General features: G+C 32.3%; 1 protein-coding gene across 1 annotated transcript; it reads left to right on the forward strand.

The window, feature by feature from the left end:
* Positions 1 to 4,008: 4,008 nt before the first annotated feature.
* On the forward strand, positions 4,009 to 12,941 carry LOC110783978 (lupeol synthase-like). The gene is made up of 18 exons (XM_021988390.2): positions 4,009 to 4,374; positions 5,247 to 5,438; positions 7,439 to 7,528; positions 7,642 to 7,839; positions 8,167 to 8,251; positions 8,859 to 9,025; positions 9,118 to 9,306; positions 9,560 to 9,673; positions 9,775 to 9,894; positions 10,290 to 10,412; positions 10,552 to 10,650; positions 10,804 to 10,860; positions 10,964 to 11,010; positions 11,302 to 11,445; positions 11,595 to 11,772; positions 11,886 to 11,966; positions 12,050 to 12,133; positions 12,529 to 12,941. Exons 1-18 carry the CDS (start codon positions 4,177 to 4,179, stop codon positions 12,649 to 12,651), a joined length of 2,289 nt encoding a protein of 762 aa, XP_021844082.2. The 5' UTR covers positions 4,009 to 4,176; the 3' UTR covers positions 12,652 to 12,941.
* The last annotated feature ends 10,465 nt before the right edge of the window (positions 12,942 to 23,406 follow it).

Below are 23,406 nucleotides of genomic sequence, written 5' to 3' on the forward strand. Positions count from 1 at the left end.
ATTTTTATCATAATAATCTTAATAATATGCCAAAATAAATTGGGAAAAAGTTGCTGACTTTATTTTAAGACATGGTTCACAATAAATTTAGTATGGACCAAGTCCATTTAAGAATTAGTGTAAATAAAATATACTAAGACAATGAAGAAGTTATTAAGGATCCCGGCCAAGGGGCATGGGCCTCTGTCAACTTTTTAAAAAAATAGTATACCAAATAGGCCTAGTCTAATATGTTATTCATTTTTTTTATAAATTAGTATACCAAACAGGCTCAGTGTAATTTGTTAATTATTTCCCACGTTCCTACATATTGACTCATTACAATTTTCATCTCACATAAAATTTATTTGGTCCAACCACTTTTATTTATTCTCAATTTCATAGTACAACCAATTCATCACAAAAACATTTTTGGTGCATACATGGGGCAAACAATTACGAACGAAATATCACTATTACTATGTACGAAATATGTGTTTGATTCTAGAAGTTACAATAGTAAATTATTATTTGATTTTTTTGGTTGGAGAAGTTAGTAAATTATAAATACAAACCTATGATCTAAATGGGTATTTTATACTTTCCTTATCGTTTTGGTTGGAGAAGTATTTGATACTTTTTTTTAAATTCTTGTTTCTATTCAATTGTTTCCTTTGAATATAAAATCTATGACCTAGGTTAATATGGAAATTTTGGTTACAGGAAATTTTTTGCTAATAAATATGCACTTTGTATATTCAGTAATAAAATCCTAGATATTTTATTTTAATTATTTACTTATATTAAAAGAGAGGCACCAATTGAGGTTAGCATGAGTGGTTAAGGGCCTCTTGCTCCTTAACCAAGGTCTCGGGTTCGAGCCTTGGGAATGGAAAAAATCTCAACTGGGAGGGATGCTGCCCATCGAGGTACCCATGCAAACTCCCACGGGAGATTACCTCGCCGAAGGCGGTGGGAAATCCTCGTAGTAGAACCAAAAAAAAATATTAAAAGAGAGGCGAATCAATGAGCGACATTTGTCACCACCACATTGATTTTCTCTCTTTTAGTATAATATATAGATTATCTAAATAAAAGTTTATACGAAGTATAAAAGATTGAAACTTCTATAATTGAATATATATTTACTTTTGAATCAATATGATTTTCATTAATTAGTGTACTTTTGCTTTACGAAAAATATGAAGTATATAAAATGTTGCATAATTAGATACTTTTGGAACAATATGATTTACGGTAATGTATTTTTGCTTTATTTTTAATGGACAAAATTGGTTATAAGTTCTCATTCTGCAGTTAGCTCTCTTTGAAATTAGGTCCATACCCAACAAAGTTATATTTGGGCAGAAAATCCCTCATATCATAACCGTAGTTAGAAACCAATTGTCTGTTGGTTCAGTGGTGATTGGGGAAGAAATTGGTAGGGAGGACCTGTGTTCGATCCCCCGCAACAACAATTGGGATGAGACTGGTACCTATCCACCCAGAACTCGCCCCAAATCCGAATTAGTCATAATGGTGAACTGGGTGCTAACACCAAAAACAATAACCTTAGTTGGAAAGAAAAATCCTCATATCTCATTTTAATACGAAATAGAATTCGTTCAAAATTTTGTAATTTCGGGTCAGTGTTTACTGTTTAGTCGATTTATAACTTTATGTATTGCACTAAGAATTTTTTTTTAAAATCCAAATAACTAAAATTACTATTCTTTACAACAAAATCCATTCTAGAAATTATTTCTATTGAAATTGAAAAAGGGAACGTTTGAAACAAGGTGGTGGAATAATCGTGTGCTTGCAAAACTTATTCAAAACGGTCTAAACTTATGCAAAGAGAGATGACTAAGAAAAAAACGGCTAAGTTCCGAGGAAACTACCAAATTTAATTGCATTAAAATTAGTTCCCTCACAAAGCTCATGCTACCATGTATCGGTTACCATCCAAGTATTCAACGATTTCATCCCAACCTTTCTCACACAATCACATGAAAATTCACCAACTTAAGAAACATAATACACGCCAATGAGTGTCGATTTAGTCATTTCAGACGATTATATCATTCAATGTAAAACTCGATAGAGAAACAACTTGAAAAAAGTATGAGATGATAAACCATACAACAAAATTTATTCCATCACAAAGCTTGTGTAAATGATGAATACGTTTCAATCCAAGTATCCAACACTTTCAACATTTTAGCCAACGCAATTTCAGTCACATGAAAAAACCCATCAACTTAAGAAAGAATACAAGTGTATGAGTGTCCATTTAGTCATTATAACGATTATAGGCATATGAAAATCGTGGAGTGAATTAAAGTAAAGCAGTCTTTCTAGGGAAAATAACGCTTATGCAAAAATAGGAGGATGCTGATTAAAATTACAAGTTAGTCCTCGATCGGTTATTAGAATTGTTCAAGGTAAAAGCCAAATTTTTTTTGGTGCAAATGAGGGGCAAGCCCCCCCAAAAAAAAAAAAAAAACTACATATTAAGTACTAGCTACTAATCGTGGCCTAGCCACTCCCATCAGGTCCTCATGTAAAATCCTTCCAAGCTCCAAGGGCGGCACTTGGATCAGTTCAATCCTCGAGTTTTGCATTACTCCTACGTTTGCTAGCCAATCTGCAGCCCTATTGCCTTCCCTGTAAACATGTCTAAGTAGGACCTCCCAACTATTATTAATGATTAAGTTACGACAATGTTGCACTATGTGAGCACATTCCCCTCCATAATCATCTGAACCTTGTAGTGCTAATATGGCTGCTTGATTATCCATTTGTAGCATTACTTTGCTTATTCCCATACGAATTGCAAGCTCCAGACCCATTTCCACAGCTTTTAACTCGGCTCGAAAGGCCGAACAGTGGCCATAATTAGCAGAGAAGGCATAATGTAGGGTGCCTAGATGGTCCCTAATTAACCCTCCCCCACCAGCCGGTCCAGGGCAACCCAGGGCCGCCCCGTCAGGCCGTCAGTATTTAACGCAAACCAAGAGTGTGGAGGAAATTCCCAGCTAACTAGGATTTCTTGTCTGTGTTGATGAGTGTTTGTCGAGCCCATAATATCATCTCCAAGAATACGCCAGGTCTCTTCAAATCGGGTATGTAGAAATCTCCCTACATCAATGGGGATGTCACTGCTCCTCCCAAATACAACATAATTCCTCCAATTCCATATCCACCACAATGTAATGGCAAAATAAGTAGGCCAAATAATCTACGGAGTATACAACTTGAAAAGGTCCAAGTAAACACACTCATCTTTTAACAATTTCTAATTTGTGAGAGTGATGGATAGCTCAGTTGGTTAGAGCTTCCATCCCGGTTCCAGGTGATCCTGGGATCGATACTCATCCCCGCCCTTGTGGCTCATTTGCAACAAAAAAAACAATTTCTAATGTGCAGTCATTGAATTGTGGCTAATGTTTACCCGTACCTACAACCCGAGAGTGAAAGCCACTCTTCTAAGTCTCTAACAATCTAACATGGCCCAAGCCTAACTGAGATTTCGTCAAATAGTACAAGGTAACTCTATATGTACGTAGTATATATGACGTTATTAGGAATTGTCGATAAATTTAATCTTAGGAGTTCAACAGAACTTTTAGTGCTCGCTCGAATTTGTAAGAAAAAAAGATGTAAATATACGTACAAAATATATTATGGACTTGAAAATCGCATCATCTTATTATTTATAGTTGTATACATTGTATATGACTGCCAAAATATTTGAATTCTTCTTTACACATACATAAAATTTTAATAACCCGATTATGTACTGCACATGACAAATTCATGTTTAATTAATTACTTGATGTATAATTGAATAAACAACAACAAGCTCTAGAACTCTGTTAAGTGCTTTAAAGGAATACTAAATAAGGTCCTAAACTCATAATTAATTATTATTAATCTCTATTTAAAAGAAGTACGTGGTGAGGTAGAGAGGTTAGGTGCTCATACTAGGATCATGCAAAACTATCCTAGCTACGATCAATATCAGCATCTCCTTGCTTCCCTTAATCTCAGCTTATTAAGCTCAACAATACTAATTAAGTTAATTATACTATATCCTAGCTAGCTAGCTATAATTCACCCCATTCCAATTCCCATAAGAAAGGATAAACAATAAGTTGATCAAGAGTTTATGTACGTTAAAAGTCGCGGTTAATCATGTGGAAACTGAAGATAGCAGAAGGTAAGGATCCATGGTTAGTGAGTCTAAACAATTTCATTGGTCGACAACATTGGGAGTTTGATCCGCAGGCCGGAACATTAGAGGAACGAGCCGAGGTTGAGAGGGTGAGGGAGGAGTTCAAGAGGAATCGTTTCAGGATGAGACAAAGTGCTGATCTTCTCATGAGAATGCAGGTTTAATTACTTCATTTGTAATATATTCCATACCTTCATCGTAAATGCATATATAGTTCAAAAATACTTTGCAATTATTTTCCTTTCAAATCGTCCTGATACTTACTTAAATCGTCAGACCATGCTTAATAGTAGTCAATATGTCTTGCATGCACCTGGTATCAATTCTTTTATCGTACATCAGGGTAATATTTGGTAACTTCTAACATATTTTGATTAACTTTTCATATTATGAAGTACTACCTCTATTTCACAAAGTTCTTTACGCTTTGGAAAATATGTCCAAAATATAAAAACTTTGACCGTAAATTCTCACCATTATATACATCAAAATGTTACATGTAAGATCTTGTTAGATTGGTCTCGAGATGTATTTCCAGAATATCAATTTTTTATAATTTTTTCACATACGAAATTTGATATATTAGTAGTTAAAAAAAACCTGGTGCAAGTATTTGGGACGAAAACACTGTTTAAGGTTCACTGGGCTGTTAGCCTACCAAGCACTTGCCTGCAGCTCCTGCCGCCCGTACAAATAGTAACTGTAAAGATCTTTTTGAAACGGAGGTAGTAATATTTTATGGATACACTTTTTCTATGATTACACGGTTACCTTTATTCATTCTTAGTGACTATAAAGGGATAATTTTTATTAAACAAAAAAAAATTATAAATAAAAAGTAGATGAATTTTACATTATATCGGAGAAATTTTAAACATTTTAAGTTAATTTTAATGTCGTCTTACAATATTTGTTGTCCACGCCAACTTTAAATAAGAATTTGTGAATAGTAATTGTAATACGAAATACTTCTTTTTTAGGTAATGTGATGTGATTATTTCAAGTTAATCTAAATAAAATGTTTGGACAGCTAAGAAAAGAAAACCCAAGCCAATGTTTGGGAATGCCAAAAGGAATAAAATTGAAGGAAAGAGAGCCAATAAAAGAGGAAGCAGTAACCACAACACTGAAGAGGGCCATCAACTTCTTTACCAGTATTCAAGCCCATGATGGTCACTGGCCTTCTGATAATGCTGGCGCACTGTACTTCATGCCCCCCCTTGTAAGTTTTTCACTTTCCTACCTCTTTTTAAAATTTTTTTTTTTAATGAAAAGCCTTAAAAGTTAAAGAGAATTCAGGTAGACGAGATTTATTTACAAATAGAATAGACAAATATGTTAATTGACATCCATTTAATTAATTTCGAAAATGATAAATGATGACATGGCATACTTGTGTGTCATGATTTAAATTGGAAACTAAAATATTTAACTTATATAACTATTATACATTTTTCAAAAAAAGGTAAAAAAATCTTAATATTCTAATTTGTTTCCTTCTTTATATCGACTACCTTATTTACATAATTTCATAGTAAAAATAATGCATTGATAGTAAAAATATTCTAATGATGCATAGCCTACGTGGCGCCTATATGTACCAATTAAACAGCGACACGTAAGATTGCGACAACTAAATGTCATCGCAACTTGCGACCTTTATCATCACCCAATTAATTTAACTAGTGTGTAGCCCGGGCGTTGACCCGGATTTTGACTTTTATTCCAATTTTTTATTTTGCAAATATATGCACAAATAGATGGTGTCGTCATCAAATTACGGTGGGTGACACAAGATTAGTTGTCGATCAACGTACAACTTTCTTAATCTGAAACCCCATATCCAAAAATTAAAACAAAGTCGTATCCTTTTGTTCACATTAGTTGATAAAACTAGTATATCACCCGTGCGATGCACGACTAATTGTCTAAATACAAATACAGATGAAAGTATATTACAGTGGTAGAAAATTATCATCAAAATATTGCTTATTCCTCATTAAAATTAATGATTGATAAATTTGTTATTGTTCCATTCAGTGTCTACTTATTAAAACTATAAAACAAATAAGGATATATGGACAAAATTATTTTCATCACTTGTGTCAAGCATAAAGTTATTCTAATCCAGCATTCACTTCGATAAGCATACCCATTTAACAATTGCCTCATTTACCTCATTACCGATCACTCAACACCTACCCCATCATTTACTTTACTCAGCTAGTGATGGCTTTGAGGCAAGTCGGTGCCTCCACACCGGTACTTGTCTAAAATTCTCATCCCCGCCACTCACGATAGGAAAGGTATCCACCCCTTCCAATATCCTTAGGGGTATATCCCCGCAACTCATGATAGGAAAGGTATCCACCTCTCCCAATATCATTAGGGGCAAAAAATAAAACTCATCCCCATTCCATTACTCACCCGTGCATCCACATCCTCCTCAAATCCACCTCTGGGTTCAACTTTTTTTTTTTATAAGAGGGTTTTGAATTTTAAAAACTCTATTTTAGAGTATTCGACAATTCAATTGTCGGATTAGAATAATGAAGTAAATAAACAAAACATAATAATATGTACTCCCCCGTCCTAATTTAAACGTCGCAATAGATGGAGTTTTTGTGATAAGTTATTTTAAGTATAGGTATGGGGGGAGATTGTGGGAAAAAATTAATTGAATGTGATAAGATGTGGGAAATAACTTTTGATAGTGGAAAGAGAAAGATAACAAAATATCAATGTGTTTCATGCTATAAAAGAAAATGAAAATTAAATTGGAAGCACAAAAAAAAAAATTGCTACAATTAAATTAGAACCGAAGAAGTATGTTAGTAGTAAAAAAAATGTTGATATATATTCATAATAAATTAGATGAAAGATAAGCGTGACCGACAACTCCAATCTAATCTATCCTCACCCCGTTACCCATAACTAATCCATTTTTTAGCCCCATCACCCACAAAAAAATTTCCTCTATCCCTGTCCACTTGGGGCGGAAGCGCATAGAATCTCCTCAAAAAATCTGTCCCACTTATAATCTGACAACCCTATACATTCATTAGGTAAACAATTCATTCCTTTTAACTATATATATATTCAGTGAAACATACGTAGAAGTACTAAAAGTTTATCAAAATCAGCTAGCAACAATCTCCACAAAACTAACACAAATATTTCCTTTCAAAGTCATGTTAATATTGCATTGGCAAAAAAATTCAGGTAATCGCGCTATACGTTACAGGAGATCTCAATAAAATTCTTCCTCCAGAACACCAAAAAGAGATAAAACGCTACATTTACAACCACCAGGTACTAATTATTTCTTTAATCTTAATTTATTGTTGATACTTTTGTAAAAAATAATGTTTTTTGGGGGACATGATGTAATTAAATAACTGCATCTTCATAATAAATAACTGCAGAATGAAGATGGAGGATGGGGATTTCACATAGATGGTCATAGTACCATGTTTTGTTCAGCATTAAACTACATTGCCCTAAGGTTGATGGGAGAAGGCCCTGATGATGGTGAAGATAACGCGGTTGCCAGGGGTCGTCAATGGATCCTTGACCATGGTGGTGTTACCGGCATTCCAACGTGGGGGAAGTTTTGGCTATCGGTTTGTTCATATTCATCTCCCTCGGGTCTTATTTCAGCTAAAGCTTTATAATATTATACCATCATACAAGAAACTGATTTTAGCACACCAACTTGTGAGTAGAACACAAAAATTGTGTCTTATAATGGAGTAAGAAACTGATTTTGGCACACCAATTTGTGAGTAGAACACAAAAATTGTGTCTCATAATGGAGTGTCAAAATCATTTTTCAATTACACGGGTCAGCTTTATTTGTGTTTTTTTTTTTGGGAGTGGTTACATACATAGTACTTTTTCACCCTCAAGTTAGTATCACAAAATTTTGTAACAAATTGACCACTATATAGGTGCTTGGAGTGTATGAATGGGACGGGTGCAACCCAACACCTCCCGAGTTTTGGTTACTCCCTAATTTTTTACCAGTTCATCCAGGTTCGTAATATCTTCAAGTCTTACTTACGAGTATATATTCCCTCCGTCCCGGAATACTTGACCTTTTTTTCTTATCGGGCCGTCCCTTAATACTTGACCTATTTCTAAAACTGGAAATATTCTAACAATATTATATTATTTCTCACTCCACCCCTATTAACCCACCTACCCCCTACTCCATACAAAAAGTAATTAAAAATTCAACCCCTACTCTCCCCCAACCCCACCTCTTAACCCACCTCCAACTAACTACATTAAAATAATACCCCACTATCAACTACTACTTATTAAATTAAATAAGTCAATTCAAGTTCCTTAAACTCTGTGCCGGTCAAACCGGGTCGAGTATTCCGGGACGGAGGAGTAGTAATGTAGTTCGTAGACCGTAGTATAGTACTCCGTACAATCTTTATCCTTTATCGGCCATATTTACATGAATGACCAAATCATACTAATATTTACTATAAATTTTAAAAGATAAGGAACATAGAGTTATAATGTATAACTAAATATATTCAGATGTAGAAACAGGTTTAATTTACTCATAAAATTCAAATTAAATTTAGAATCCAACATTGATCAACGGTTATATATAATGAAATTGCAGGGAAAACTTTGAGCTATTGCCGATTAGTGTATATGCCAGTCTCATATATGTATGGTAGGAGATTTGTTGGTGTTATCACTGAACTGATTCAGTCACTTAGAACGGAGCTCTATACTCAACCCTACCATGAAATTAACTGGAACGGAACTAGAAACGCATGTGCCAAGGTATCTATGACTCGGGTTCAAGTCCTGCTTACATCATTTTTCCCTTTGTGGCTCTTTTTACGCTTGAAAATTGAATCTCGTGTATTTTACAGGAGGATCTTTACTTTCCACACCACATGTTGCAAGACACGGTTTGGGGATTTCTTCACCACATTGCTGAGCCAATCCTCAACCGTTGGCCCTTCTCAAAGCTCAGAGAAAAGGCTCTCAAAACGGCAATAGCGGGTGTACACTATGAGGACATTAACAGTAGATACTGCACTATTGGTTGCGTCGAGAAGGTACATTGTTAACCTGTTTTCTACTTAATTTTCTAGATCCGCCACTACTCCGTAACAAACAAGTATGTCTTCTTTGCAGTAAACGCATTTAAGGACGAATCTAACAAGATATATTCTACCTAGTAGCTAGACTCAAAGCTCATGTCAACCCCTAGAAAAGCTTTGATTAGGACTAGATCATGTTATTTCAAGTTAATCATCCAAATTCTTTAAACTGAATTGATTACCAAATGAACACTTGTACATGTCACAGATTCTTTGTTTGATGGCATGTTGGGTGGAAGATCCAAATTCAACAGCGTACAAGAAACATCTAGCCAGAATCCCAGATTATTTGTGGGTTTCAGAGGATGGGATGAAGTTAACGGTAGCTTTTTATAACTTTGTACACATTGTCAATACACCCATTGTATACCAGTTCTCTATGCGCAAATCACTAACGTTCCTCATTTTTTATGTCGGGAGCAGGCTCTTGGTTGCCAAACCTGGGATGCAGCACAAGGGTTTCAAGCAATTTATGCCAGTGGTCTTGCTCATGAATATGCAACACCACTTAAGAAAGCACACGGTTTCCTCAGCGCCTCACAGGTTTCTTTTCTTCAACGAAATTTATGTAATATAAGCGGATTTTCAAAATCCTTAAAACTTTCCATTAACATTAATTTCTTTGGAGGACTAAGGGTAATAGGGTATCATCACTACCGTCTGAGTTTTTCAAATCTTTTCTTTTTCTAAATAAGAAAGCTACAACAAAAGTTATGTTGAGTTTTTCATATGTATATAGAGGAATCTTGTGAAATATCTCCAAAATTTACACATTATGCATAATATTCCTGGCTTCGGCCTCTAGTCTCTAGACAGTAGATTTGTAATGCGCTAAGGAGATACAAAACGAGGGATTGCATAACACATACTCTAAATGTATATTTCTATGTCTTTGAATCATATAAATTAAACAAGTTTGGTATGGTCTTATGTATTAGGTTAGGGATAATCCATCAGGAAATTTTAAGGAGATGTACAGACATATTAGCAAAGGTGCCTGGACTTTCTCAACACCAGATCACGGCTGGCAAGTCTCTGACTGCACCGCGGAAGGGCTCAAGGTAATTGAAATATGACTGCATTTTCCCCATGCATACATACTCAAACTAAGAAACCACTTGAATGTGATTGTGGTTTATGTCTTGATGAGAAGACTTCGTGTCATTTTGTCACCATCATCTCAGTTATTTTGTTGTACAGGTTACACTTTTATTTTCACAAATGTTCCCTGAACTTGTGGAAGAGAAGATGGAAGATGAGCGCCTATTTGACGCTGTAAATGTCATTCTTTCTTTACAGGTATGTGTACAGAATGATATTTAAGATATTCTTTTTTAAATAGTGTAAAAGTCAAACTGTTACAAGTATTCAGAAACGGAGGGTGTACGACTTATATTCTGGATCTAAAGGAGTAATTTTTTTCATGCATATTGTGTAATTCTTAAAATACAGAGTGAGAATGGTGGTCTAACAGCTTGGGAGCCTAAGCAAGCTTTCCGTTGGCTAGAGGTATGACAAACTTCAATTCTTTCAACACAATGTTTCTAACTTAAACTCATAGAAATTAAATAATTTCTCATAAAGTGTTTGTCAATTTGACATGATGCCTCAGAAATTCAATCCTACGGAGCTTTTCGAAGATGTTCTGATTGAAAGAGAGTAAGCTTTGCTTTTAGATGCTAACCTTTCATACACCAATAACAGTAATTATCAATAGTGTGCAAACAAATACTAACTAGAAATGAATAGATGATCGTGGGTCGAGTTGGGCAGGGTGGGGCTAGAATTTGGGCCAAATAGTGGGATGTTCAAGGCTAAAAGCTATGAAATTTCAGATCAGATCAGACTTGACCGAATTGATCAACTGCAGAGTTATTAAAGAACTAACTGTAACTTTTTCTATTTTAATGAATATAAGTTTTATTGAATTTTAATACCAATTGTGTTTAGGCATGTTGAGTGCACTTCCTCAGTAATCCAAGCTTTAACACTCTTCAAGGAGAAATACCCAGGGCATCGGACGAAGGAGATAGAAGAATCAATCTCTAAAGGAATACACTACATTGAAAATGCTCAAAACCCTGATGGATCCTGGTAAACATTTTATTTTCAGACTATTTTTCCAAAAGCTGATTTTCACTGAAATACGTTGTCCGTATAAAAGGAATAAATAAATAAAAAAACATTACACAACTATGTTGAAATGAAGGAGAATTCTTTGTTGTTTGTGTTTGTGAGGGCAGGTATGGTTTTTGGGGAATCTGTTACACGTACGGAACATGGTTTGCAGTGGAGGGACTACTAAGGGGTAAGAAAAACTACCATAATAGTCTGACAGTGCACAAGGCATGTGAGTTTTTGCTATCAAAGCAGTTGCCTGATGGCGGCTGGGGCGAAAGTCACCTCTCATCCGCAAACAAGGTATTCTGACCCCCCTTCCCGCCCTCTCTGTGGCTATTAGTTGCCGTTTTGGCTAGGTTCATATAATATAAGTTCATACATTTTGGTTACTCCATTTTTGGGTTGTGGAACAGGTTTACACAAACTTGGAAGGGAACAGATCAAATTTGGTGCAAACTTCATGGGCATTGTTGACTCTCATTAGAGCAGGGCAGGTGAGTATAAGTTTATTCTTCTATCCTACAGTTTTTAAGGGAGCTCCAACTAAAACTAACTCACATGTTTGTCAATGGAACAGGGGGATGTGGATCCAAAGCCTATAGAAAGAGGGGTGAGATTGTTAATCAACTCACAATTTGAGAATGGAGACTACCCACCACAGGTAATTAATTCTTACAAGGTTTTCTTTACAAAAAATACTTTTTGTATAAATGGCCATAATATCTAACTATAAACATTAAATATACTCCTTATTTGCTAGTGGAACTCTATATGTTTAAGAATTCATGATAGAATTACATGTTAATCAGTGTTATTTATGTTTAGGTAACATTTATTGTTTCTACTTTTAGCTTCTTAGAAGGTAAATCACACAAATTTTAAAAACGTCATATAATTAAGTTCACGTAGTTTCAACTTCAAACAAGACCCGCATCTAAATACAGTACACAGTTTTACACTTTTACTTCCTTCCCTCCATTTAATTTACAGGCTTCCTAAATAAAAGAAGAAAGACATGTTTTCCATAATAACAAAGAGCTATCGTACCTTATGCAGGAAAGCACGGGAGTATTCATGAAGAGCTGCATCATAGAATATTCATCATATAGGTGTATCTTCCCAATATGGGTTCTTGGTGAATATCGCCGTCTACAAGCACAAAGATCAGCTATATTATAACCGTAAAAACTTGTCCGGAGATGGCCGCAACAGCCTACAAGTTATAGTTAGTATTTCATTGCATAGTTGCTGTACAACATCAGAGGATGTAGGTAAGCTATTAACAGAAGTTATGCTTTAGCTTACAGAACTTTGTCAAACAATGTCAGCTTATTTCTATAGGGTTATTTCCAAAAGTCAAGCCAGTAAAAGACTGTAAAATTCTCAAGTACTGTAGAACCTTGTGTTTCCTTACCTACTGGTGTTTAATGTCAGTAAAATAAACAGGGAATTTCACGATGGTAACCTAACTAATCTAGTGTTTTGACATGAGGGTAAAATGCTTACTGCAAATATGCAACAATAAAATTCTTGTTTTATGTTACAACAAGAAAAAGCTCAAAAGAAGTTGTGCATACTACTGGAATTGATAATGAACTGTCTTCTCCGTATAACAAAACAGTTCGCAGTAAAGAAAAAAACAAACCTCCAACCATGACATACACACACAAACCTCCAACCATTTGTTCCGATTTAGCAACCTCTCGCCATCAATCTACATACTAATGGTGCTTGCCATGGCTGCAATAACTAGCTCATATTGGCGAAACTACACTGAAAATAGGCCTAGTGCTTCAGAATGTGTTTCGTATCCCTTTTGTTCAGACAGAGCTTGCTCTCTGTACAGAAATCGGTGCAACAGAAGAATCTTGAGGTACAATTCTATCCTGCATATTATGTGATCACAGATAGAACAACAAATTAAAGCAGGTGAAAGTAATTGACAAAGCTAGCATTGGCCTATACTACTTAGATAAAGATTCCCTTGATAGAAAGGATGCTTCAGGACTTCAACCAAACCCTTTCACACCCATAATTCTTTTCCTGCATCTATATCTAATTTCATCCCATCAAACTAATTCACAATCTGGCAAACAATAGACTGGGACACGCTTCAGTACATATCTTCTGTCTTCTGCAATTACAGCTCTCTTCTATATATGCATGTACAACCTGTTACAGTGGCAAATTATTCAATTCATCTCTTTTGGAAGTTGAGGAACCTGATGCCATAGGCAAAAACGATGCCGAAGAGAAGGAACCATTCAAGATGTGCTACTACAACAATAGGCAGGAATTCATAGTCATAACCAAAGGTTTCTTTGAGGAAAACTTTGACGGATAAGTGGTTGCTAGCTCCCCCCAAATTTTTGGCTGCATAGCTATGCATGCAATTTTGCATGCATATGAGCTCCAACTGCTTTGTTTTAGCAGTTCCAGCCTTCATTTTTTAGTGCATTTCCTTTTTTTTAAAAAAAAATAAATTTAATTAAAAAATTTAATTAAATTTTTTTTCTTCTAAATTTTGTATAACGCTTGTTTTCCCCAAAAAAATCTCATTATTTGAGTAAGCTGCAAGCACACATAAGGAACAAACAAATGGACATGTAAAGTAACTTAATGAACATTCATGTTCAAAAAATGAACTTTATCATCTATTTTTCTATATGCTTTTTCTATTTTAGTTCTATTTCTATATTCTATATGATTCTAAATTTTCTGCTTCTTTCCTTTCGGGTTCCACTTTTTTCGCTACACCGGTCTTTTTTCTCTTTCTATCTGATTCCTTATTTGCATATTCTTTTCTTGTTTTTTCCTTCAATTCTTGCAGCCTCTCTTAATACCACATCTTCAATTTCGGGTTTTTTCTTTTGTTGGCGCATTCATATTAACCCTTTCCTTCCTGCATGAAAATCATAATGTTATTGAACATAAGACTTGAGAAACTGAACATCACACAAAGTGTTCTTATTCATGAAAATATGATAGTTTTATAAGTTGAATTTAGTTGAACATGATTCGTTATAAGTTGAACACGAGACTTGAGAAACTGAACATCACACAATTTTTTTCTTATTTGTGAACATCATCTTTTATAAATTGAACATCGCCTTTTATAAGTTGAACATGATGAGTTATAAACTGAACATGACAATATTTAGAAAGTGCCAATTTTGATATTTTAGTAAAGAATAATGAACATCTGCTTATTACTGTTGCTACTTGCCTTTTAGTTGAACATGATTCTGTTCATAATTCTTTATAAGTTGAACATGAGATTGAGAAATTGAACATCACACAAAAGTAATTGAACATATTTTAGTTTTATATAAGTTGAATTTAGTTGAACATGAATTTGTATAAGTTGAACATAAGATTTGAAAAATTGAACATCACTCAAAAGTGTTCTTATTTGTGAACATCATCTTTTATAAATTTAACACCATCTTTTATAAGTTGAACATGATGAGTTAACACCATCTTTTATAAGTTGAACATCTGTTTTAAAGAATGCTTTTGGCTCGTTGTTTGATGTTGATGCTTTTTTATTAATGTTGATGCTTGCCTTCCTGCATGAAAATCATAATGTTATTGAACATAAGACTTGAGAAACTGAACATCACACAAAGTGTTCTTATTCATGAAAATATGATAGTTTTATAAGTTGGATTTAGTTGAACATGATTCTTTATAAGTTGAACACGAGACTTGAGAAACTGAACATCACACAAATTTTTTCTTATTTGTGAACATCATCTTTTATAAATTGAACATCGCCTTTTATAAGTTGAACATGATGAGTTATAAACTGAACATGACAATATTTAGAAAGTGCCAATTTTGATATTTTAGTAAAGAATAATGAACATCTGCTTATTACTGTTGCTACTTGCCTTTTAGTTGAACATGATTCTGTTCATAATTCTTTATAAGTTGAACATGAGATTGAGAAATTGAACATCACACAAAAGTAATTGAACATATTTTAGTTTTATATAAGTTGAATTTAGTTGAACATGAATTTGTATAAGTTGAACATAAGATTTGAAAAATTGAACATCACTCAAAAGTGTTCTTATTTGTGAACATCATCTTTTATAAATTTAACACCATCTTTTATAAGTTGAACATGATGAGTTATAAACTGAACATGACAATATTTAGAAGGTGCCAATTTTGATATTTTAGTAAAGAATAATGAACACCTGCTTATAAAATATGAACATGATCTTTTAGTAAAGAATAATGAACATCTGTTTTAAAGAATGCTTTTGGCTCGTTGTTTGATGTTGATGCTTTTTTATTAATGTTGATGCTTGCCTTTTAGTTGAACATGATTCTGTATAAGTTGAACATAAGACTAGAGAAACTGGACATCACACAAAGTGTTGAAGATGTCATAGTTTTATAGGTTAAATTTAGTTGTACATAATTCTTTATAAGTTGAACATGAGACTTGAGAAACTGAACATCACACAAAAGTATTGAACATATATTATTTTTATAAGTTAAATTTTATTGAACAACATCACACCAAAGTGTTGAACATATCAGTTTTATAAGTTAAATTTAGTTGAACATGATTATTTAGAAGTTTAACACGAGAGTTGAAAAACTGAACATCATACAAAAGTGTTATTATTTGTGAACATCATCTTTTATAAGTTGAACATGATAAATTATAAACTGAACATAACAAAATCAAAATTAATATTTCACCAATAACTACCACAACCACCACGAACAACAATCCCAACAACAATACCAACAACAACAACAACAACAACACCAACACAATACTAAGTTACCAAATGTAGTTCATTCTACAATTCTGAACATCGAACTTTATAAATTAAACATGAACAGTGATAGATCTAAAATCGCAGCATAAAATTGTTGTTCAAAAAAAAATGAACACCTACATATATTAATTTGAACATCTACATATATTAATTTGAACATCTCCAACCACGAAATTAATTAAACACGAATATGTAAATTAAAGTCACAATCAAATTTGGTGACGAAACTAACAAATTATTAAACACGAATTCGCTGAAAATGAACCTTGAATAAATGCATATTAAAGATCAATTTACAAAGGAAACTCACGAATTTCATACAAATAAACATAGATTGACATAAAGAGAGGAGAGAGATATTCGACAGATCTGATAAAAAATTCACCGGAATCGATGAGAAATTCGACATATTCGACCAGAAAATCGACAGATCTGACCAAATTTTGACATATCCGACCAAAAATTCGACAGATCTTACCAGAAATGCGACGAATCCGACTAGAAATTCGCCGGAATCGCATGAGTAACCGTCACTGTGGAATCCATCGGAGTCAAATTGGAGGTTTAAAGAGAGATAAATATGTAATTTGATGAGAGAAAATAGTAGTTTGATGAGAGAGAATGTGGAGGTTTTGATGAAAGAGAAAATGGTGAGAGAAAAATAAAATGGGTTTGATGAGAGAGAAAATGGGGAAAGGTTAGAGGAGAGAGAAAAATGGGTATGTATAATGTAGTGTGTCAGCTCATATGCATCTAGAGATAGATGCATACCTATGCAGCCATTAATTATTAGCTAGCTCCCGGTATCACAAGAATGGGATTGTTTTCACCAAATTGTGAAGTCATAAGGCCATATAATGTCCAGGCAATTGGAGAGGCCCAATAGTACCATCTCCACCAAATTGGTATTTGCTGCATTAAAATAAAATCATGCATGAGACATGGACTAAAATATAGTGCATTTTGTACTTATTTATAGGAGACTCTTAATTTCTAAGGGAGATGCGATGGCATACGAGAGAGATTAACAAGAGTCTTCCCACTATCGACGCTTTGGTGTGGTTTTGCGTAAAAGTGATGTTGAAATTTTGTTATGAAGGTTGTGCCATAAATAATAGTCAAATATATATATATATATATATATATATATATATATATATATATATATATATATATATATATATATATATATATATATATATATATATACTAAATCCGTTTCATAAATATTTTTACAGTCAAAATAGTCAATTATTTTGGGCCCCTTTTCGCCTTGGGCCCTAGGCGGTCGCACCCCTCGCTTACCCCTAGGGCCGGACCTGATAATAATAATAATAATAATAATAATAATAATATTAATATTAATAAATAATAATAATAATAATAATTAATATTAATAAATAATAATAATAAATAATAATTATAATAAATAATAATAATAATAAAAAAAATAATAATAATTAATAATTAAATAATTATTCTTATATTATTATTATTCTTCTTCTTCTTCTTAATATTATTATTATTCTTATTATTTTCATTCTTATTATTTTCATTCTTATTATTATTATTAGTGAAATATTAGTGTTATGATTATAAATAACCCGACACGATATTAACCCGAACCGATAAGAACCCAAATTCGGCGAAAATTGACCCATTACATTCAAACCCGATTTACCCGATCTGACATGAAGATGACCGATATGATTCTCAAATCCTTTTAAACCCAACTCCTTTTCAACTTGTTCCCGTTTAAACCCGTACCCGTTAATACTCGAAACCGTTTAATTTTAACCCGTTCCCGTTTAATCCAGCATCTGTTAAAACCCGAACCCGTTTCAACCCATACCCGTTAAATCCTAAACCCGTTAAAATCCGAACTCGTTTCAACTTGTACCCATAAAAACCCGAACGTTAAAATCCGAACCCGTTTCAACCCATACGACCGTACCCGTAAAAATCCGAAAACGTTATTTATTATTATTAATTTTTTTATATATATATATATTATTAATTATTATTATTATTGTTATTATTATTATTATTATTATTAAGTATTAATTTTTATTATTATTATTATTATTTTATTATTTTATTATTATTATTATTTATTATTTTTTTTATTATTATTTTTTTAATAATTTTTTTATTGTTATTAATAATAATAATTATTTTTATTTTTATTTATTTTATTTATTTATTTTAATTATTGTATTTATTTTTATTTATTATTATTATTTTTTTAATTTTTTAATTTATTATTAATTTATTATTATTATTATTATTATTATTATTATTATTATTATTATTATTATTATTATTATTATTATTATTATTATTATTATTATTATTAAAAGTTTCAATAAGTTCCAATAAGTTCAGATAAGTTGAACAGAACGCACCCTTAGTTTGTACTTAAATCCCCGATTTTGTTTCTGAAACCCATAATTTATTATTGTTATAGTAAAAATGAAGTTTGCATCACAAGGTAGACGGGATATTGAGGATCAGTTGGTGACTAGGCTCCTATGTCCAACAGTTGTTACGGATCCTTTAGCTGAAGCATACTGTTCAAGCGAAACTTCAAATCTGAGTATGATGGATCAGATTTTTTTTGAAGGTTCTTAATCATGTCACAAGTAATTTACGAGTAACCTTTTTTTTCAGGTGTGTAGCGCTATTCAGTAAATCATTACATAATCCTATATGCACGATTAGGAACCTTTTGGTGCTAAATGGATAATGTGTATTTGTTTTCACTTTAGGCTTTTTGGTCATTATGTTTTTACTCGTTGTTGTGATCACAACACGTCCGAGAGATATAATAGAGAAAGGACGACACAACTTGAAGGATATGGAACCTACAAGTGGAATTTACAGGCAATTAAGCTAGAACTTTTAATTTGAAACATAATTTAAGCCTTTTTAATTTTATCATAATAATTAAGTCTCAATCATCATAAATGACACATGTCATCTGCTGATGAATCTTTAGGTTTTTTTTATATTTGTTAACTAAAAAAATGCATATTAATAAAACTTACAAAAATTGAAAAAAAATAATTTTCAGAAACTATCAATCCTTATTGTAGAAAGTTAATTGTAGCCCATATCTCTCATATGCATTATATAAATTATTATGTGGAAAAAATCTACTCCGTATTGATTCATTTAAATAAGAAATAATTTTCAAAACTTTTTAACAACATTTTAAACTTCTTTGTATTATATTAATTTAATAATGACTTAAAATCCTTTTGTCTTACGGAAAATGAATATGTCGTATCTTCAAAAAAAATTACGTAATGAAATTAATAATTTAAGTAAAGAAATAAGATGGAATAGGGGTGAAAAGGGGAAAAGAAAAAGTTGCCAATAGAGTAAATATGAGAAATTTTTTATAAAGAACTGAAAGAAAGAAAAATATTGGCAAATTGTTACCTTATATTGAAAGTAAATATGAGTACACCTATTTCAAGGAATATAAGTTTAGATAGATTTAGTTAACTTAAGGTTCTGTTTTATTCGACTTATTTTATCTGGACTTATATTATTTGAACCTATTTTATCTGGAAAAAAAACTTATTTTGATTTAAATGAACTTATTTGTGGGTTAAAATGTCTGAAAAAACTTAAATTTTTTAAAATTTATTTATTTAGGGAAAATTAAATCAATTAGTGTTGATAAACTCATTTACGAAATATATTTTATTTTATTAACTTTTCTACAAATAATTATTAAATTATTAAAAGTATTACATAAAAATATTTACGGAGTAGTAATAACCGTGCATTGCACGAATACTAAACTAGTTGTATTACTATTTTGGTTGCAAGTGTTTGTCTGTATTGCGGTTGTTCCTTCCAAAATCCGCTCGAGTGTTTCTTGTCTAGTAAAATCTCTGTATCGCTGCATTATACCCATCTATAAGGTAATAATCGTAATGTAGTAATAATCGTAATGTAGGAAGAAATCAAAATGCATTTTGGATGGATTGATTTTGAGATTTAAGACCTGTTCTGTTCGACTTATTTTGACTTCAGACAAAATAAGTTCAGTTAAGTTCAGATAATATAAGTTCAGCAAAAATAAGTTTTTTTTTCCAGACATTTTCACACACAAATAAGTTTATTTCAGACAAAATAAGTTTTTTTCAGATAAAATAATCAGTTCAGATAAGTTCAGATAATATAAGTTCAGTCAAAATAAGTCCAATAGAACGGAGCCTAAACTTATCATTGATTTCTTTTCAGATCACATTTGCGGATTGTTTCTTATCAGTAATTAGAAGGTTTAAGTAAAAAAAATATACGAAACATAGTAAGGAGTAATTATTTTATTGTAAGTTTAATTTTATTATATTAAAAGAGAGACGAATCATAGGGTGACATTTGTCATCACCACATTGATTTCCTCTCTCTTAGTATATTATATAGATAGATTGTATGCAAACAAGTTAAATCACATAAAATTAAAGTAATCAATATGCATACGTGTCCATTAAATAGTGTTGATCCACAATTTCATGTATTAATCTATAACAAAATAAGAAAGAACTTGTCAAGAAAAACAACATAATTAAGCAAAATAGTGAATTTTTCAAGGTTTTATTTTGTATCTCACCCTAGACAGCGTCAAATTGTCCCAGATTTTAAAACAAGTGACTTCGGATGAAGCCTATTCGTCGAGGGAAAAGATCTTGCTTGTATTTGGGTTGATAGGGCTCGATAATACCTGCACATAATTGAGTTAAACTGACATCGAGCAAAACCACTCTGAATGTCTAAGTAAGAGTAGATTTGGATTGTAAGAGAGTTCTTACTACGTTATAGTGTGTGAAAACAATAAATGAGCGTACACTAGGATGTGCCATGAGGCGACATATTTATAATGTTTCATAATACATGTTAATGGGCTTTATTATGATGGTTCTTGGGCCATAGAGAGGATTTGGAACCATTGAGGAAAAACTAACATATATTGTTAGCCTAGTAGGCTTTTGAGCTAAAGGCCCAATTGTGAGCCAATTTAGCACCCAAACACATACTTGTGTCTGCCAATGAAGTAGTGAGCAGGGTCGGCCCTAAGACAGGGCATAAGGGGTCGTCTCCCTGGCCTCAGGGGAAAAAGCCCAATATCACTTAAGCTGATCAAAGTTTGGATGTAGAATATTTCATGCAAATTTGTTTGCATTAGGAAATGCAGCCCAATGGTTTATATACGTGTAATTTTAGTATGCTCACCCGAGTTCGACTCCCTACTAGCCTTAATTTTTGCTTGGATTTTATTTTTTCATTTGTTATTTCTCATTTGTTCACTATGCAATTATATTCTATTACCCCAATTTAAATGAACACCACAAAGTAGAGCCATATACAATCCTCATAATCATAATGTTTTCTTCTTCTTCTTCTTCTGTTAATCTAATTACATTCCTTGTTTTAATTTGGAGTTTAGAAAAAATAATTGATTTTAATTTATTGTACTTCAAAAACTATTACCGACTTGCTAAATGGTCTGTTACTACATCATTGCCGTTTTCAATTTTAAGTTTCGTTATCCTTTAATTATTCAAAACATTTCTTTCATCCAATTTCTTTCATCATTGCCGTGTACAAAGCCCATTATGGTTTACAACATTACTATATTTACAATGCTAATTATGGAACAATAATCTATTACTACATATTAAAAGAGACCCCAGGAATGACACGTGTCAATTCCTGGTACGATTTTTTCCCGTCAAAAACCATTTCCTAAAAAAAATAAACCTACTTTATTCTATTGTTATTTTCTCTCATTTTGTATAAACTAGATTAGATCCCGTGCACGCACGGATTATGATAATTATTTTTTACAAAATATTTAACTAAATATTCGCAAACTACTGCATGATTATAAAACTTTTTAACACACTCATTTAAATTTATTCATCTAATATGCATATTATATATGTGTAATATGCTAATTCAATCGACATATCGAGTGAATATATTTTCCATTACTATAGTACCGATTTGACTAAAATATTATCAAAAAATATTTAGCAAAATTATTATTAAGTGATATCTATTATTTCCATAATTTATGAACTTTTTTTTTCCATACAAAGATAGTTTACAAAAAGGTAGAGAATAAAAATAAAATAAAAAGATATATATTTTTGGAAAATATTTTAGGCTGGAAAATTTTACACCAGGAAGTGACATGTGTCATTCCCGGTGTCTGTTTTAGTATATAGTACTCCCTCTGTATTTTTTTAAGAGATACACTTGCCTTTTCCGGCCGTATTTATTTAAGAGATACACTTACTATTTTTGGTAACTTATCAACCCCACCATCTAATTAAATAATCTATTTACACCCCGCCCCCACTACCATCTCCTAAAATGACATGGTCCCCACTTATTTTACTTATTAAAATATCTACATAACCCCACTTGTTTTATTACTTTATTTCATTCAATTCTTTTTCTTAATACCCGTGCCCGACCAAGTGTATCTCTTAAATAAATACGGAGGGAGTAATAGATAGATGTTTATAAATAGAAAAAATTATAAGATTAAATATGACATTATTAGACAATTTTGGTAATATTTAGTCAGATTGTCATATCAATAATAGAAAACATTCCTACTTAATATTTTGTTCATATTGAGCATATTTAATTTGGTCAAATCATCATATTAAACATATAATATTAATAGAGCGAAAATTGTGAATTGTATGATAAAATGAGCACGTTGGAGATTTATTAATTACGGAATAGATTTAAGGGATAAATATTCCCGTTAAAAAAGATGATCAATTATAATTTTTAAATAATCATGCGTGCACGGGACCTAATCTAGTATTGACATATTATTGTGTATAACCCATGGAAAATGGCGCAATGGAATACTCATCATACATAAATATCTTCTCCATATGGGCTCTTGGTAAATATCGTTGTTATCTACCGTCACAAAAACTGTCAGTCTGTCGTTTATTTCTAAGAATCAAAATATTTGTAGCTGATACGAAAAACTAAGGTAATCTATACTACTATATTAAAAAGCGTTTTGACAAACGTCTATGTGCCACGTATGCCCCTCTTTCCTTGCACTTGCATTCCGCCACGTCAACAT

Source organism: Spinacia oleracea, chromosome 1 (genome assembly GCF_020520425.1).
Source record: "Spinacia oleracea cultivar Varoflay chromosome 1, BTI_SOV_V1, whole genome shotgun sequence".
In the NCBI taxonomy this organism is placed as follows: Eukaryota; Viridiplantae; Streptophyta; class Magnoliopsida; order Caryophyllales; family Amaranthaceae; genus Spinacia; species Spinacia oleracea.